This window comes from Vipera berus (assembly GCF_964194415.1).
Source record: "Vipera berus genome assembly, chromosome: Z".
NCBI classification, from domain to species: Eukaryota; Metazoa; Chordata; class Lepidosauria; order Squamata; family Viperidae; genus Vipera; species Vipera berus.
Window position 1 is genome coordinate 80,612,301 of NC_138205.1, and position 20,248 is coordinate 80,632,548.

Consider the following 20,248-nt stretch of genomic DNA (forward strand, 5'->3'; position numbering starts at 1 on the left):
TTTTTTCTGCTGTTCTGACATCAATTGTTTGCTTTTTCAGATTTCCAAAGAAATAATGTAGTAGATTAATAAAATTAACGTAAAATATTTGACAACATTCAACATAGTTGATTCACTTAATTTAATTGTAGATCTGAACACTTCATTAGTTTCCAAACATCTGAAAATGAAATGAAAAAAGGTTTACTGATGAAAAATGTAATTTCTTATATTACTATAAAAGAATAATCAATTTTTCCTGCAAGACATGCTTAAAATATGATCCTTGATCAATGTCAATCCTATTAACTGGCTAGAGGCCACTGGATTAAGAAAAGATATAAAACTCAAAGCCCCAGAGGTACACATGTCCATTACCCCAAATCTTAGATCCATTCTTCAGTGATCTCCATAAATTGTTACCAAAATATAATGTTTAATCTCAAAAAGATTAAGATTGAGAATTACCATGTGGATTATATAATTTTCATGACAGTTGAGCATACTTGATTGATATCAATCAATAGCATTGATACTTAATGCTACATTTGCATTTAGGTCACCCATAGCGTATGAACATTGACCCATCTAATTCAGTAACAAGCAACTTGACGCTAATCACATTTCTTGATCTACAGCAGGGGTGTCAAACTCAATTTCATTGAGGGCCACATCAGCATTATGGTTGCCCTCGGGGGGCTGGGGGGTGTGTGACCAGGTGGGCGTGACCAAGTGGGCATGGCCGGGTGGGCGTGGCCAGCTCAATGCTGCTCACTCAGCACAGCTTACTCAAAATGAAAGAAAGTTGGCAGCAGTGCCCCTGAGGGGCAGGCAGGGTGGCAAAAACAGTTTTCAGCGCTCAGCTCTACTATACCAGCAAATCAAGCAATCACACCAGGGTTACCCTTGTAGGTAGGTGCACTTGAAGCAGGCAGAGTGCCACTCAACCTGGTTCCCAGAGGGCCAACTTCCCCCTTTGGCCTCGAGGCCCCCGAAAAAGCCTAGTGGGGTGGGGCCGGATATTAGCTCATTTGCAGGCACCCCGATGAGCACTGCATAGCCGTAAGATAGGTAGTTCTCGTTTAGCAACAGTACAGTTACAACAGTGGTGACAAAGTAACTTTGCAGCCAATCCTTGCATTTAGAACTTTTTCAGGTTTGTGTGGCAAATGGCAGCTGAAGTAAGATCCTAAGTTAGTTGCAGTTTCACTGAGTGACTGCATTGCTTAACAACTGAGTGGCTGGTCCCAATTGTGGTTGGTAAATGAGAACTACCTGTATTTCTATGTCCTTTTTGGTGTGGTAGAGGGCTTCAAATTCAGGAAACCTTCCTAAAAAAGGACCAGAGACTTACTTTCCCCAGGCTAGGAGTGCCCCTGAAGTACACACACTTGAACAGCAATTCAACACATAATCTCACTTCTGTACCCATGCCAGCTTTTCAAAACCACACCGGCAGCAGGGGATCCTACTTCAGTTTCCATTTTACAGCTTTACCCTGTGCAGCAGAAACCCAGCAGCACCAAGGTGGTGGGGGCCGGACTTTTGTAATTTCTGGGAGAGTTGTGCGGGCCGGATTCAATCATGTGGCGGGCCGTTTGTGGCCCGCGGGCCTTGTGTTTGACATGTCTGATCTACAGTCTCTTTACCCTGGCCATGCTGGCTGATAAAACAGAAGCTGGAATCTTAAACATCCAGGAAATACCAGATTACCGGTATCAAATTAACTGCAAGTCTGACTGGGATTATTCAGACAGTCACCTTACCACTCCATGGCGCTCATCAAGGCATGAATAGCTGCACTGCTCACAAGCTTATGCACTTTGCACAAATGAACCAATTGGGAGGAAAGAAAGAGAACCAAATACCAAACCCATCCTACCAAAATTGAAAACTTGGAAATGAACGTGAAGGTTTTGTATCTGCTCTGAACTCTACATAGTGGTCAAATTGTAACTTGTAGTTTATACCTTCTGCATATAGTCCAGCTGGAAGTATGATAAGGTGCTTTGAGGCCAAAAGTTTACCCCTTTCACCATATTTTGAATATTAACTATCCAAATATCTTTACATATTATTAGTTACACAGCTACTGTATATGGCCCAATCCAAGTAATATTTAGCATTCTTTACTCATAGATGTGTAATGGTGGATGGGCGAAGAAATCAGTAACAAGGGATAAAATAATTCCAGTTGTTTTTTTAAAAAAAATACATGTTTGCAATGTTTATATCTTAATTTACGCAGTTACATAACTGGCTAACTCAAATAATGTAACTGGGCAATGTACAAAAGGTGCTATTTTATGAAAATCTACTTACGATAGACGGATGAGCATTGGTGGTTATCTTTTCAGAGAATAAAGAATCACTTTGAGGGTATTCTGGAAAAGCAGAGCCATTCTCATCAATTAAATGAATTTTATTTCCTGGAGTCTTGTCAAATGGAGTGCTGCAAATAAAATAATGTAGTAGAGACTAGGATCAATGTATTGGCAAAGATTTTAATGCAATATATAAAAGTGCTACTTTTTAAAAAAAAATCATTAATAAATATTATCTCAAGTGTTGTCATTAAAAAAAGACTATATCATTCTCAGTCTGATGGAGAAAAAAATATTAAAATTTGGTGAAATAAGAAATAGCTGAATTCTCAAGAAAGGATTGTATTGAATTTTATGGCTAGGCTAACAATGTCTGATTAAAAATATAAACTTGGAGAATAGTAAAACTAACAGAATATACAAAACAAAACAAAAAAGAAACAAAAAGGATCTGCCTGGAAAAAAGTAGATAGTAAGAGGTTTAACCAAATTTAGCAATAATAGCTTACGTATAAACAACACATTGCACAGCAAGGCAAATACAAATACTTACAGTTTGGTTTTTAAGGACATTTAAATGTCTACGTTTGTACTTATCTATTTTTTCCCCCAAGAAGATCCTTTTTGGGGGTTTTTGCTTCTTGTTTTTCTCTTTTTTAACACTTTTTAAACATTTATTGTTTAACAAAGCAATAACTAGAAATACAGTGGAAACTTCAGTATTAAGTATAAACTCAAATATTGAAAGTTTTCTCATGAAAAAATTCAAAGCATTTTGCAACTGTTTATCAATATCATACTTAGCATTAATTGCACAGTTTAAACATTAAATATTAATGTTTATTTATATTTTATAAATCATATTTAACATTTATTTAAACTTTTTTCTTATCTTTAGTTTATCTAAATTGTCACAGCCTTAATCATTTCTAGTTTCTACAATACAAATATAAATGTATTTGACTACTATCTGTATTTATAATTTTTCAAATTTTAAAATGCAATTAAACAACAGGGAGGGGGAGGAAAAATTATTACTAAAAAGTGGGTTTGAATGCTGTGTCTGTAATTTTACCCTGATGTCTCCAGTTCCTTGCTTTAATTAAAACTCAGAGCTAGACAGCATGACAGAATTTTTATTCTCTTTTGTAAAGAGCTCCTAAAGAATTTTTAAAGCACCTGAGAGAAGCACCCGAAAAAAGGCCAGAACTTTCTTTCCCAACAAAAGAAAACATTCGTGGAACTTGGAGACATATTTTAGTTTCTAGCAACTATATGTTGTTAAATAAAACCAGGAGGTATCATGTTAGAATTGCTAGTGTTGCATAACAGTTTGCAATACTTCAATAGCAATCCATTATATTCTTCATATTTCTTTGTTTTTGTCTCCTGCAATATAAGCAAGTGATGGCAGTGTAGGAAGAGGTGCTGGCCATTTATTGTTCCAACTTATTTTTTATTTTTTATGTTTTATGTTTTATTTATTATTAAATTTATATGCTGCCCATCTTGCTATCCAAAATAATGGTGTGTGGCTTACAAAACAGTAAAATATATAAATACAAAAACAATTACAAATATAAAAAAAAAATTCCGAAAGTTAAAAACAGACTAAAAGACCAAGGAATCGTACAAAGTGGGAATGTGCCTTCTCTAGTACCACACCAACCATCTCCAGCCTAATGCACCTCTACTGGGGTCCCAAGCCTTTCCAGAAGGCCAGAGAGTGGGAATGGATTTCAGTTCCATGTTCCTTCCACAGGGCAGGTGCCATGACATAAAAGGCACTTCTCTTGTACTTTGGCAGCTGAAATTCCTTGACTGATAGGTCTGCAGCAGGCACCTTCTGTCAGAACAAGAGGAGTGGGCCAATCTCATTGGAGCAACATCTAACAGTGAAGCTTACAGCCAGCCATAGTGATTAGTATGGTTCTTGCTGTTTCCATATTGGATTGCTAGCTGCCTTGCTTCAGTGAGCTTTTATATTTTTGCTTGCAACTTGATGGATGGGTGGACAACAAGTGAAGTGTGTGCTTAGCCTGGAATCAAATCTGAAGGATAAGTGAACATTTTAACATGCTATTTTCATAAAAAGCTGTTTCACAAGCTTTCAAAAGCACAGGAACCATGACAGAATAGGATGCCACTCCCTTCAGGATAGTATAACTATGCCATTTATTTCAGAGCCCACTATTTCTGCAACTGTTCAATAACTATTCACATTCAACTGAAATAGAAATTTGGAAGAACAAGAGACTAATTCTTACTCATACAAGCTGATTCCTAGAGAGTCCAAAGGAACTGAGTGAAAAGTTTGCCTAGAAAAACAGTCTTGCTAGAACAATTTAGTTCTATTGACACAATTGAACTAAAGAAGATTTCTTATGAGGGTTTGAGGCAGGAATACACAACATCTCTCAACAGATCATTGAGGCAAGGAAATTCACATAGATCAGTGATGGAGAACCTTTTAGAGACCGAGTGCCCAAACTGCAACCCAAACCCCACTTATTTATCTCAAAGTGCCAACATGGCAATTTAATCTGAATACTGATGTTTTAGTTTAGAAAAAACAACTCATACATTAACACCTTTTGTCTTAAAAAAACACAATAACAAAGCTTTCAATGATACAAACAACTTTTTACTGAAAAATAAAAGTTTGCATTTGGCATGCTTTTGAACAATTAATGTGATTTTTGTTGTTGTATGCATGCTGATAATTTGTCTAACCTTGGCTTATACTTTGTAAGTTTGAGAGCAACACATGCAGCATTCAGGTCATCTATTAGACAGTTTCTGGTGTCAGATTTGATATAATTCAAACCTGAAAATAGCGTGCTTGCTCCTGAGGCTTGTTTTGGCTAGAAGGGGGCTTGAGAAATGGCTTTTTCCTGCGAAAATTTAGCCAAAGAGCAAGGTGCACGTGCCCACAGACAGGGCTGCGAGTGCCCCCTCTGGCACGCGTGCCATGCGTTCGCCACCAGTGACATAGATCGATGGTGCCATGAAACATACCTTGGTTTTTGACGACTGATTTCTGCACATATTCTCTTGAGCTCTGGATGTGGATAAGTGTGTATTTTACCTATTAATGCAAATTGTATCATTATGGCATGTGAGAAAATTGCAATGCCCAACCCTGTGCCAGAGTAAGATTTGCTGTTTTCAGTTCCTATCTTGATATAAATTGTAGCCTACTGGTTTACTTACCTCACTATCGTGTATTTTCAAAACACGGTAGTTCTCTAAAATCTCAGATATAATCTCTAACTCAGCACTTAGTCTTTGTTCTCTGAGATTGTTTGGATTTTTTTAACTTTTTTTTTGCAAAGTATGTATTCTTTTATTGACCAATATAATTCACCATAAATAAATTAAATGCCATTCGAAATGACATCAGTTAGTTGATGAGAATTTTTTTCTTTCCCTTATAGTTGTAATATGTTTTATTGATTAGTCAGTTGACCATATCAGAGCATGAACATCAGCTCATTTTTTTTCCTTATAAAGTGCGGTTGGAGCCATGACATGCGGAAAACATAATTTTTGTACAAAGTACATTTATTACAAATTAACTGAAATTTGTTTGACCTTGTCAACCGTATGCAGGTAGTCCTTGACTTACAGTTCAAAGTTACAACAGCACTAAAAAAAAGCGATTTATGATCAGTTTTCACACTGCTGTAGCATCCTCATGGTAACTTGACAATATGCATTTATTTATGAGAGTTGCATTGTCCCAGGGTCATGTGATCACCATTTGTAACCTTCCCAGCTGGCTTCCAGCAAGCAAAATCAGTTAGGTAAGCCGCATTCACAACCAAATATTTAATTTAACAATAGTTGTGGTTTGCTTGTCAACTGTGGCAGAAAAAAAAATTGCAAAAGGGGGCATGGCTCACTTAACAATGGTCTTGCTTAGCAATGGAAATTGTGGCCTCCATTGTGGTCATAAGTCATGGACTACCTGTAATTAAAAGATTGTGTAATGTATGGCTGAACCCTGAATTTCGAGAAGGGCTGTTTCTCTGGGATGGAATAGACATGAATATATTTGGTTCTGTTTCTAGGTGTGCAGGGTAGAATATGGGAAAACTGAATATCATGATAAATTCATGATTTGCCTTCAGATCAAGGCTAACACTTACAATCAGGCCAAATCCAGTTGTCAAAGTTTCAGCATATTCTGGGATGCAAAGGTCATTGGGTAGGTTTTTTTTTCCCTTTCTAGTTCTGATTACTGTCTCTAGTTTCCTATCCTAAATTATTGTGATTACTTTTCTTGATTTCATTAGCTCAAAAAATATTACTTAGAAGAGGATGATTAACTATTTAAATTTAATAAATGTTGCAGGTTGGAAAAATAAACTTTTTAAAAGATTTTATTAATAATTACTGGTTAATATATTTTGTTGTTGGGTTCTCTGGCCCAAAAGCCATAATGAAGTTTTAAAAAAAAATCTAGCATTTTTTGTTTGTTTGTTTTCCTTAAGACATTTATCTACCTGCAGAAAACCTGGGCTAAGTATGAGCTACTGTATTTCCCTGATGTAATGGTTTTTCTTTACTTTTCTGACAAATATATAAAAACATGAGGTAGTAATAACCTGGTTCTTCTCATGTCAGTTGATCTGAACACAAAGATACTGGTTTAGCAACTCAGCTAATTTTGCAATTCAGTCCAAAGAATCCAAACCCATGCTTTGTCCTTGCGTCTTTTAATTTCATTAACCTTCATATTAATCTTTCTTTCAAGATTCTTTCAGTCTTTCTAGTTCTGATCTAAACCTTGCCCAAATATTATAGCTGATTTGGCTAAAATATTTTCAAAAGACTTGACAGAAACATTGCTTTCATCTCTAAGGTAAAGGTAAAGGTTCCCCCACACATGCGTGCTAGTCGTTTCCGACTCTAGGGGCCGGTGCTCATCTCCGTTTCAAAGCCAAAGAGCTTGTCCGAGGACGTCTCCGTGGTCATATGGCCAGCATGACTAGACGCCAAAGGCACACGGAATGCTGTTACCTTCCCACCGTAGTGGCCCCTATTTTTCTACTTGCATTTTTAGGTGCTTTCGAACTGCTAGGTTGGCAGAAGCTGGGACGAGTAACAGGTGCTCAGTGTTACGCGGCACTCGGGATTCGACCCGCCAAACAGCCGACCTTCTGATCGACAAGCTCAGCGTCCTAACCCACTGAGCCTACCACTACACAACTGAAATAGATTTTTAATGCACTATCATTTCATTTTCTAAAAGATGTAAGCATCTCCCTAAAGAGAAAATTCATGCCAGTCCTGCATATTCAATAGAAACAAAAACACCATTCTCTCTCAGTATTTCTTTCTTTCCTTTCCTTTCCTTTCCTTTTTTTCTGAGTTCTCTGCAAAGCAGTCAACTATCATGCAACTTACTTTTGAGCAGATGTATTAATGGCTTCAGAAATTTGACTGCATACTCAAGTTCAGCTTTGTGGATTCTGCCAAGCTGTACCATGTGATGTTCCAAGGGAAGGCTTGCCAGTTCCATAAGTTCTATGTAATCATACTCGGGCCCTATTGAAAGCACAAATACAGCATAGCCTTCACATTTGGCTCTTAGGGCTGCATCTCTCAGTACTTCCTTATCCCAATGACTTGTTTCTCCCACAGATATGACAAAAATAGCCTTTTTCTCTCTCCGGTTGGGTCCTTCTAAAAAGATATTATTGATTGTCCAGTCCAAGGCATGACCAAGTGCTACTTCTCCATTTAGTTTCTGAACAAACTTTTCAATATGCCTCTTCATTTGTCTTTTATTTTCATATGTCACCAAGTCAAACTCAATTTTTACTGGAAGCTCTTCTCTTTGGAATTGGAAATTCGATGGAGCATGACTCACAACAGCTATCCGATCACCTATCAAAGAGGTCTTTGGATTTGCAGAAATGTCAAAGTTGTCCAATGATCTACTTAGGAAATGTTTTAGTTCTTCAAATCCAGTATTGCTTATTTTCCTAGAATTTTCCAGAATGAATGCAGCATCCATATAAGCCTCAGGTTCGAAGGGTGGAGTTCTGAAGCAAGATTCATCTGGTTTGCATTTGTCTACAAATAATTCATAAACATTTTAATTATAGAAAATTACTGAAATTGAGATCTGATTACTTTGCAATTTTCATGTGCTCTTACCATAGCAAATTACGCACACCTGAAGTTGTTCTAAGACTGAAAGATAATCACTCTTCTGATGGAGATGGATAACTTGAAACAATCCTGTGCTGTCCATCTAAAGTAATGGAAAATAAAAATATAGCTTGGCAAACAGATGATAAGATGTCTGATTCTATCTGCATCATTGCTAAATCCCATGACAGCTTGCAGGACAATGTTTGATAAGAATTGATGCTTGACAGCTGGGATTTCATAAAAATATATTCTCTTCATCATAAGGAAGATGTCCTTAAACCACAACTAATTAAGTGTAAAAAAGGTTGCAATACATGTGCAAAACTTGTCTGCTGCCTGTGAAATGTACAGTATAGTACCAAAGGATCAGAACAGCTTTCCATATTTATCCACCACAGCTTCTTGATATAGATAGGATACATTGTCTTTTGGTATTGTGCCATAGTGCCATGCTGGTAAGACAAGTAAACTTATATCCCAGTTTTGGATTTCAAGAGTACAATCCATGGTCCAGAATTCTAGTCTGGGAAGAAGATGTGGGTAGTGGTAAATTAGCCAGGCAATATAATGTTAGGCTATTTAGTCTTCATTTCAGTATCCTTTTATAGGTGGAGGTTATTTCAATTTTATATCTATATTGTCTCCCCAACTGACATCATTAGGCTCAGGTAATTAAATATTTTGAATTAATATTTTGCAAAAAACAATTTCTGCACTGGGTCTTCTGGAACTGTGATGTTGAATTCCTCACCTTGTTCTGTTGCTTTATTCCGCCATCCCTTTAGCAGCTAAAGCATTGTGCTGATTGGTCCATATCCCCTCTTCCTCCACAGCAGCTTCAAAGAATAGCTTTATCCTTCCCCATACAGAATCTAGATACTGTTTTGTGCCTTTTTTCTCACAGTGAAAAGGAAACTTGGTAAAGGCATAACTACACCAGGATGATACCACCAATGGGTGAGTGACTACCATCCATTGGCTATCCAGATAGAACTCCTGAATACCCTCCATAGGAGGAGTAGATGGAATCAATAAAATATATTTATTGAACAGCACAACTCTGCAAGGCAGAATAAGAGGGATATACCAATGAAAAGCCTTCATTATAGTATTTTGATCTGTAATACTTAAATATTATATCAGGCTCCATAGAGCATATGCTAAATTTCTTGAGAGGATGTTTCTGATAACCAAAAAAAGTTCAAGTTTCTCACCTCAAAAGCTTGGGTAATTTCAGGGATGTCTTTAAAAGAAATGACTGCTGGCTGGATACCTAGGGCAGTGAATTCTAGGACCGCTGTGCCAATCGAGTTGGGATGGTCGGACTCTCCATTGCTGAAGAAGACAGCAACTTTCCTCACATTAGCACCTTGGAGAGTTCGCTTGAAGAGATGCCTGGCAACAAACCTCATAGATCCACCAATGTCCCGTCTGTTGGTTGTTCTCTGGAAAGAAAGTCTGTTGAGTTCCCGCAACAACTTGTCCTTGCTTTGGAAATCTGTAAAGCGGATCAGGTAGTTGGTGTTGGAGCTGTAGGACACAACAGCCACTCTGGCTCCCACAGGACAATTGCTCTCTCTGATGTTTGTTTGGTTCACAATATCAATGACAGTCTTTCTCATTTCTTCAAATATCTCAGAATTGGTATCTTGAGATATATCGAAGGCAAATACTAATTCTGTAGGATATGTTGGACATTTTCGTATTTCTAGAAGGCAAATAGATCATATCCATTAAAATAATCATGTTTTGCCTAAGGATAGCAATCAACAACATTTTATGGCAATATTTTTGGATAGAGTAGTCATACTGGTCTTTTTAGGATTCTTTCAGGGTTATAAAAGTGGACAACAAAACATAAAAAAACCAGAAATGTGACACATATGCATATTATAATGGTACAAAACATTTAAAAGAGGAACAAGCAAAGTACCTAGCCTTCATTAATAAAAGAGCTGCATCCTTTGGAAGACATGCATTCTGAAGTGGCCTCATCCTTTATCTGCATCTAACTCTCCAATGATCTTGCTTCAAGTGCCTGTTCTTACTCTGCTATTAACAATGGAGCAAGGGCTGTATGTGGCAAAACAGCAAAATGGCAGAAATGGATGAAGCTTCACAGGCCAAATTAATCAGTACTAACACTAATATAGAATATTGCCTGAGGTCATTATTCTTTCATACAGAACAGAAGGAGAATTAACTGTTGGAAAAATACTCACCTGTCCAGCAGGCTAAATAGAAGAAAGAAAGGAAAACATTATTGCAAGCAATACGATATTGAAAATTCTTAAAGAGAGGAGATCCTCTTATAAGATGTTCTTATTAATGATTATAGGTATGCTATAACTGCCTCAGCAAGGAATAGTGTGTAAAAAAGGAAGCTGGTCATCTTGGTACTGTTATCTCTTTTGTGTAAATGTTTCAATTTTTCACACCGGTAGATCATCACACTGGGTTTGATCACACTGCCTTAACCATTTGCTAGCACTCTCATAAGTAAACAGCCATGCTTTTCATATTTTTGACCAAAGAGATAATGTGTTCCTGATGTATCTACATTACCAGAAGCTTTGAATGACTAGTGGTACAATCTCTTCTTCTTTTTGAATTTTATTTTATTCAAATACAAATAATACAAACATAACACATATAAATCTAAATAAAAAACAACATAAAATATAAATACTACAGTGTACAATCTCTTCTAAGTGGGAAAATTGTACTACAGTGTACAATCTCTTCTAAGTGGGAAAATAGTTAACATAGTTTCTAAACCAGTCAAAGGAATGTAACCCAACATAACCTGAGGGTGAAGGTTCATTCTCCAAGGTTATGGGCTGGTTTCTGAAAGTTTTGTTAGGAGGCTAGGTAACATCTTCAAAGGAGTTTGTCACTTGACACACCCATATCTGAAGCCCTTATAAACAGAACACTGACACTGACATCCCCTAAACTCGGCTGAAACTAGCCTAGAAGATTCAGAGAACAAATCTTCATCCTACACCCGAGCCACAGATATTTGCCACTATTGCTAACATAGCCTTTTAGTGGTGCATAAAAAAATTATTCTGACCTCCTCAGTTAAGAGGTTAGTGATGTAGCTTTGGTTACATCATCTATGCTTGTTCTATTGTTTTGTTTTTATGCTATTATAATCCCATAAGAATCAAACAACATGATCTGAGTCTTAGCCAAACCTGTAACCATTTTTAATGGGAAGCAGTATACATATATTTTAAATAAATGAAATTCAATTAATTAGAGCTAACAGCCTCACTGTTCCCATTATAGATAATTAAATTAAATCAGTATTTTGTTATATATCACATTCTCTCTTCTTCCTGATTTGTGCTCTTGGTTGATATTTCTGTCATTTAATACTAAAGATCAAGTGGAGACACTTACGGCTGTGTTTCTGTACATATTCAATAAGTTCACAGGGCTGAAAAAAATGAAATGTAAAAATATTATTAGATAAAAAGATTTTCATGAATGTGTATTGATGATTTAATGCAATGTTCCAAAGTTGGCACATTCTATGTGTCTTGCGGCAGCAACATCAAGCCACTATGAATTTTTTGCCAAGGATTTATACGAATCACCGTTCCAATATATTTTGAACTTGTTAGATAGGGGGTGATCAGATTTCAGATTCTCAAATTTAAATGCTCAGTGAGTGATCCCATTTCTGCTTTCCTTTAGTTCTATTTGGATATTGGACATGCTCACCACCTGAACATTCTCACTAACCACACATAATTCTATTCCAATTATGTAGCATCCTGCAGATATCCATCTGATCAACATATAGGTTCGATGTCTGCGCGTATGTTAGCATTCACACCAGAAAAGGACCCAATGGAACATCTTTACTTTAATGGAAGCCAGTGAGTATCTCGGTATAGAAATAAATGTATGATGAGAAAATATAATCAGTATAATCAGTAATCAATACATACTGAATAGAAGGGCTGACCCTTTGCTCCTTTTGGACCCTAGAAGAAAAAAATTAGAATTAGAGCGTTGCAACATAATTTATAGCTTCATCTCCAAGTTTAAGATTTTTATATCATAGAGCGAGATGCTTCTGTACTGACATAATTACAATATATAAATAAGTTATCTAGGTTGGAGGCAGAAGAGATCTTTTGACATTTCCACAAGAAAAGTTTAAGAGTGCCTAGTAAATTTATTACACTCTGCAGTATTACCTATGCAGATCCTTCCTTGTTTTCTTCAGTGATCCCTAGGGATAGGAATCTTAACTGTTTGCATGTAATCCCATTCCCATTTCAGAGGCCTCTCGATTTAAAATTTAAAAATGAGTCTCTTAATACCATGCTGTCCAAATTAACTTATTTTCAGTGGATGGTTTTCACTGTCTTCAAAAATAAAGTCAGGCCTCCCATAAAATTAATTCATGTAGTCTTTCTCCAAGTCCTTTAAACCCCAATAAAGGATATCTGCTCTGACATAAAATTATCAATGGTTAATTTTAATGAGTGTCAATTTTAAAATATTCCCAATGAAAAGGTATATTGTTATGACCTAATCATAATTATCATTATTAACCTTACAGCAGACATAATATGGGAACATATTTAATGCTAAAAATTGTGGCAGATATACTAACCAAAAGAAGGCCCACAATGAATGATAGGATGTTGCTTTCTAGAATGGTCTCTTCATTATAGTTTATGTCATTATAGTTAATGTTAGGAAACCCCTATGGCTAAAGACAAAACATTACACCAAACAATTTTAATTACACAGATTTTTTAAAATAATCATTGCAATCTGGTTTATACACACGTTACTATGCATAAACTGCAGATTATAGACAAAAATAACTGTATATGTGCATTGCATTAAACCCAAACAACCCTCGCTTACCTTACCCTTACTGTGACTTAGCCATAAATTATAAATTGATCCAGTATTTTACTGTAGAACTAGAACCAGAATCCTGGAGGAATCAGGAACAGACAAAAGGGCTTTTGATTTTTTTTTACACAACATATAATTCAATTTGGGAATTTGCTACCATGAGATATGGTACTGATTACCAGTCTGGTTCAAGAAAAAGGGCCAAATCATCATAGTCCTGGAGATCAATGGCTATTAATCTGGATGGCAGTATGACTGCCTCTGAAGGCCATCTGCTGGCACACTAGAGTGTTTTCCTGTGTGTGTGTGTCTCTCTCTGTGTGTGTCTTGCCATTCTGAGAACAGTCTGCTGGACTGTTAGCAGTCCAGATCAGCATATATTTTTATGTTTTAAGTAACCAAGATGTCACAAACATGCAAATAAAGGGAAGGGGGAAAAACATCGTTATGGAGAGCTTCCAGTTGGTGTTATGACGGCACGGATGAAAGAAACCGGAGCTCCGGTTTCCTAGTCCAATTTCACTCTGTCTGGTGACCCCAAGGGGTTGGAAAGTTGCCCCTGACAGGCAAGGAGGAGGAAGGGAAGCCTTGAGAGCTTGGAGTCGATGGTGGTTGGTCCAATCGAACTGAAGAAAACTCTTTAAACAGATGGGAGAAAGGCTGCTGGTAAATACACAGACAGCCCAAGTCATAGACAACCAGGAAAGAAAGTGAAGGATGTGGCAAGCCAAGGCATGCCTCTAAACAGCTGATTGTTAACAACATACTGAGATCTGGGTGAGACTATTTTCTATTTCCTTTCCCTATGGATTTAGAAATATAAATCCCTGGATTGGACAAAAACAAAGACCCCAAGAAGACCCTGGAAGAAGGGAGTTAAAAGCGGTGAAAAATCTTAGATGGGGGAACAAAGTTAAGGAATATAAAAGAACATACAGAAAATGAAATTGGGACTGATTTAAAGAAACTTTGTTAACCTTTATGATGTGGGGAAAATTTTCTATTTATTTTCTGTGAGAAAGCAGTTTAAAAATCCTTTTAAACCTGGATATAGATGAGGACATCTAGTGGTGAGAAGAAGATACTACAATAATACAAAAAAAATCAGAGAAATTGCTGACCTTGGATTAACACCTGTTATAAACAAAAATAACTTTTTGTGACTTTATACTACAAAAGGCTTTCTACAATGATATCTTCTGACCCTGGATATAACCATTATGGAAATTATTTGGAGACAGGGCTTTTTATATTTTTGAATTGATTGGAATACTTGGATTAGCCTAAAGCAGATGGCCTTTTTTATGGTTGGATTATAGCCTAAATCAGTTGACTTTTTTCTTTTTTTTTTTTCTTTTCTCCCTGTGGATTTACAAAACTTGCTCAATTGAAAAACGTGTGCACCAAATCTTACTAAAATTACAAAAAAAACCTCTTCTGCACCTTCTTCTGGAACATCTAGTCCAGCAAGTCAGGGATCCATTGAAATAATGTTACAATGAGAAAAGACAAATAATTTTCAAAAGGAAATGCAAGCCATATTACAATTAATTCAAGAAACAATACAGAAGAATCATGAAGAGACAAAAACAACCTAGATAAACTAAATGAGCAAATGCTTGACATAAAAACACAATTTGAAGCCCATCAGCAAATGCTTATTAAAAATAAGCAAATAATTCAGAAAATAGAAGATAAATTAGAAGAAACTGATTAAAAAATGGAGGCAATAATGGAAGAAAATGAAAGACTAGAACAAGCAAATCAAAGTTTATAAGGAACGGTCACAGCCTTGGAAATGGAGAAAGCTACACACTATCTATGATTCCAGAATATACCTGAAGACAAGGAGGAAGATATAGCAGAAGTGATTATCAATTTATTGGCGTAGGCCCTGAAAACAGACAGAGCTGGGATACAACTGGAGATTGATGAAATATTTAGAAGAAATTCAAGTTACGTGAGGAAACATAAATTGCCTAGAGAAGTCCATGTAAGATTTGTAAAGAAAATAACAAGGGATGAGATACTGAGAAGAGTTATAGATGACCCATTACAATATAAAAACAGAAATTGTGGTGTTGAAGCAGATTCCTAAGAGAATAATGGACACACAAAAACAATATTACTTTCCGACTACAAAGCTAATTGCAAAAGGTGTAAACTTTAGATGGTTAATGCCAGAAGGGATCTTAATTAATTGGAACAATACAAGATATTGATTAGATTCAGTTTGGAAGACAGAAGACTTTGATGAAAGAAATAGAGCATTCTTGGAAGAAAGAACACAATATCAACAAGAGGATAGAAAAGGCCAGAAACAGACAGAAAAAACAACAGAGAAAACAACCACACAAATAGAAGAAGAGAAAGAGAAGACAGAACAAGAGGGTGAGGGAATGGCAAGAAAGCAGAGGACTACAAGATCGACAAGACCTAAATATAAGTAAACAAAACAGAGAAGGAAAATGGAATTTTTTCAGTGAATATAAACGGATTGAATTCTCCACCAAAAAGGAAAAGATTCTTCAAAAAATTTGCAGAAATTAAATATTGATATAATTTGTTTGCAAGAGACACATATAAAAGAAACAATATTATAAAATTTTGGAATGTCCAAAAATTGGGAAACTCTACTATGCATCAGCACAACAAAAAAAGAGAGAGGAGTAGCCATATATGTTAAAGAGACAATAGATTCTAAAATGATTTATTCAGATGAAGAAGGAGGAATTGTAACGGTGGAAATACTTTTAAATCAAAAACAGATACTTTTAGTAGTAATATATGCACCAAACAATAAACAAGAAGAATTTTATCAAAATCTTCTTAGAAGAATAGTAGAAATGAAATATCAAAATATTTGCCTAGTAGGGGATTTTAATGCAATAGTAGCTGGGACACTAGATTATAAAAGTAGCAAACAGGGAAACAAGGAAGAAAGAGACTACCTAAGATTTTTTCAACATGGTAGAGGAAATTGGTGTACAAGATACTTGGTGAGAAACGAACCCAGAAATACTACAATATACATTTTACTTGAATAGACATAAATTTTGGTCCAGAATTGAAATGATTTGGATGACGCCTGAACTAAGAATCAATATGCAGGAAATTGAGATAGAATTAGGCACCTGGGCAGACCATGATCCTTTAAAAATGACATGGAAAGGAACACAGAAAAAATTAAGATGGACTTTGAACCAATCTATATTAAAAGAGAAAGAATTTAGAGAATTAGCAACAAAAGAAATGGATTTTTCCCCCAAAGAAAATAAACAAGAAGATGCAACTTTACAAAATGTATGGGACACAGCCAAAGCATATTTTCAAGGTATAGCTATAACATACATGGCAAAAAAGAAAAAAAAAGAAATAAGACCACAATGTGTACTGTTAAGGGAAGAATTTTTTAAAAAAATAGAATTAGAACTACAAATAAATCCACAAAAGAAAGTACTGAAAAGACGAATGGAAATAATAAAACATAAATTAAATTTAATAGAATCAGAAAAACTGGCACAACAAATTAAAAGAGCAAAGCAATTTTTTTTTGGAAAATGCAAATAAACCAGGAAGATGGCTAGCTTACAAACTTAAAAAACAGAAGGAGAAAAAATTGATAAGCAACGTAGTAGATGAAAAAGGCTGTCTACAATTTAAAAATGAGGCAATAAAAAGATAATTAAAGAATATTATGAGAAACTGTATGATATGGAAGAAATTCCATGGGAAAAAATGATTCAATATATGGGAAAAAATAACCTACTAAAAATTCCAGAAAACTTTAAGACTATGTTAAATGAGAAAATAACAATAATGGAATTGATAGAGGCTATAAAAAGACAAAAAAAATGAAAAAAATACCCAGGCCAGTCGGGCTCCCAGCAGAGTTGTACAAATGCCTACAAGATACTCTAGGTTTACTGTTGAAAGATGTCTGTAATGAACTCTTATTGGAGGCCAAATTCCCAAATACATGGACAGAAGCAAATATTACTCTGATACCAAAAGAGGATTCAGATTTGACACAGATAAAAAACTACAGACCAATATCATTATTAAAGGTGGACTATAAAATTTTTACTTCAGTAATAGCTGAGAGACTGAAAGGATTTCTGACCAAAGAGACAAATAAAAAATAATTTAAGAGTTATAATGGACATACTGTAATATTATGAAATGCATCCAGGGAAAAAATTGCAGTAGTATTTTTAGATGCCCAAAATGCATTTGATAATGTTTCTTGGCAATTTATGATTCAACAACTAGAAACAATGGAATTTGGACAAAATATAAATATGACTAAGACAATATATCATAAACAAAAGTGATTGTAAATGGAAACTATACAGAGAATTTCAATATAAGAAAAGGCACAAGGCAAGGATGTCCACTATCCCCATTGTTATTTATTTTAACTTTGGAATTTCAAATAGAAACATTAGACAGGATTCAGAAATTAAAGGACTGGAAATAAAAGGTGAAACTTATAAATTGCAAACATTTGCAGATGATTTGGTATTTATTCTAGAGGACCCTATAGAGATGATTCCTAAATTATTGGAAAAGATAGAACAGTTTGGAGCAGACATGTTAAACTCATAATAATAATAATAATAATAATAATAATAATAATAATAATAATAATAATAATAATAATAATAATAATAATAATAATAATAATAATAAGTAGTTGGAAGGGACCTTGGAGGTCATCTAGTCCAACCCCCTGCCCAGGCAGGAAACCCTATACCATTTCAGACAAATGGCTTTCCAGTCTCTTCTTAAAAACTTCCAGTGTTGGAGCATTCACCACTTCTGGAGGCAGGTTGTTCCACTGGTTAATTGTTCTAACTGTCAGGAAGTTTCTCCTTAGTTCTAGGTTGCTTCTCTTCTTGACTAGTTTCCATCTGTTGCTTCTTGTCCTGCTTTCAGGTGCTTTGGAGAATAGCTTGGCTCCCTCTTCTTTGTGGCGGCCCCTGAGATATTGGATCACTGCTATCATGTCACCCTCGTCCTTCTCTTTGTTAAACTACACATACCCAATTCCAGCAACCGTTCCCTATATGTTTTAGCTTCCAGTCCCCCAATCATCTTTGTTGCTCTTCTCTGTACCCTTTCTAGAGTTTCAACATCTGTTTTACACCATGGTGACCAAAACTGGATGCAGTATTCCAGGTGTGGCCTTTCCAAAGCATGGTAAAGTGGTATTAGTACTTCACGTGATCTTGATTCTATCCCTCTGTTAATGCAGCCTAGCAGTGTGTTGGCTTTTTTGGCAGCTACAGCACACTGCTGGCTCATATTGAAGTGATTGTCTACTAGGACGCTCAGTTACTACTATTGAGCAAGGTACCACCTATACTATACCTGTGCATTTGATTTTTCCTGCCTAAATGTAGAACCTTACTTTTTCACCATTGAATTTCATTTTGTTAGATATCACCCAACGTTCAAGTCTGTACAGATCATCCTATGTAAGTGATTGTCCACTAGAACTCTGAAATCCCTCTCACAGTTGCTATTATTGAGCAAGGTATCACCTATATTATACCTGTGAATTTGGTTTTTCTTCCCTAAATGTAGAATCTTACTTTTCTCACCATTGAATTTCATTTTGTTAGAACACCCAATGTTCAAGTCTGTACAGATCCTCCTGTATTTTAAGCCTATCTTCTGGAGTATTGGCTATTCCTGCCAGTTTGGTGTCATCTGCAAATTTGATGAGTTCCCCATCTATCCCCTCATCCAAATCGTTATTGAAGATGTTGAAGAGCACTGGGCCCAGAACAGAGCCCTAGGGCACCCCACTACACACTTCCTTCCATGTAGATGCAGTTCCATTGAGGACCACACGCTGAGTACGGCCTGTCAGTCAGCTACGAATCCATCTGGTGGTGATGCTATCTAACCCACATTTTTCTATCTTATCAAGTAGTAGGTTGTGATCTACTTTATCAAATGCCTTACTGAAGTCCAAGTAAATTATATCTACAGCATTCCTCTGGTCCGCTAATTTTGTCACTTGGTCAAAGAATGCAATAAGATTTGTCTGGCATGATCTGTTTTTGACAAACCCATGTTGGCTTTTAGTGATGACGTGACATCACGAGACTTATCAGGACTGTTTGCTATTGCCGGCAATGGGGTGGGCATGGCTTCCGGATGACGTGTCCAGCCCGTGGGCCAGCAGTTTGACACCCCTGGTTTGGAGAGATAGCAAGAATGAAGATAAACAGAGAAAAAACTAAAGTTATAGTTAAAAATCTCACAGATAAAAAAAATGCAGAAAATACAAATAGTTAAAACGGTTAAATACTTGGGAATATACTGTCAGCAAGATGTTCAACGATAAAAGAAGATAACTACATAAAACTACTAAATCAAATAAAACTTAACTTTGAAAAATGGAAAAATCTGCAACTGTCAATGTTAGGAAGAATCGCTACAGTGAAAATGAATATATTACCAAAAATACTGTTTTTATTCCAAATAATACCTATAAAACTAGAGAATTTTTTTTTTGAAGATTTAAATTCCCTAATTCAAAAAATTATTTGACAAGGAAAGAAAGCTAGAATTTAATTGAAAATGTTACAAGAAGCTAAGGGAAATGGAGGTTTTGGTTTGCCTGAGTGGGTTTTATATTATCAAGCATATGTACTAACCTGGGTAAAAAAAATGGATACCTCTTAGAAATAAAAGGTTGTTGTATTTGGGGGGACATGATTCACAACTTGGTTAGCATGCTTTCTTATGGTATGGGAAAAATAAAAATCATAAATATTTTCAAAACCACTATATTAGAAATGCATTATTATTAACATGGGGAAAAATAAAATGTAAAATATATTTGAAAATTCCAGGATGGCTTTCAACAATGGAAG

General features: G+C 35.8%; 1 protein-coding gene across 1 annotated transcript in view; it reads right to left on the bottom strand.

Annotated features, from left to right (window-relative positions):
• Positions 1–2,064: 2,064 nt before the first annotated feature.
• The window catches only part of LOC308679009 (collagen alpha-6(VI) chain-like), a 75,406-nt gene continuing 57,222 nt past the window's right edge, over positions 2,065–20,248 (bottom strand). Inside the window, exons 30-37 of the mRNA XM_081346245.1 lie at positions 12,431–12,466; positions 11,877–11,913; positions 10,691–10,702; positions 9,683–10,176; positions 8,472–8,568; positions 7,716–8,387; positions 5,322–5,391; positions 2,065–2,431 (exon numbers count right to left, since the gene is read on the bottom strand). Coding sequence (XP_081202371.1) covers positions 2,284–2,431; positions 5,322–5,391; positions 7,716–8,387; positions 8,472–8,568; positions 9,683–10,176; positions 10,691–10,702; positions 11,877–11,913; positions 12,431–12,466 — 1,566 coding nt within the window. The 3' untranslated portion in view covers positions 2,065–2,283. The remainder of the gene's footprint in view (positions 2,432–5,321; positions 5,392–7,715; positions 8,388–8,471; positions 8,569–9,682; positions 10,177–10,690; positions 10,703–11,876; positions 11,914–12,430; positions 12,467–20,248) is intronic.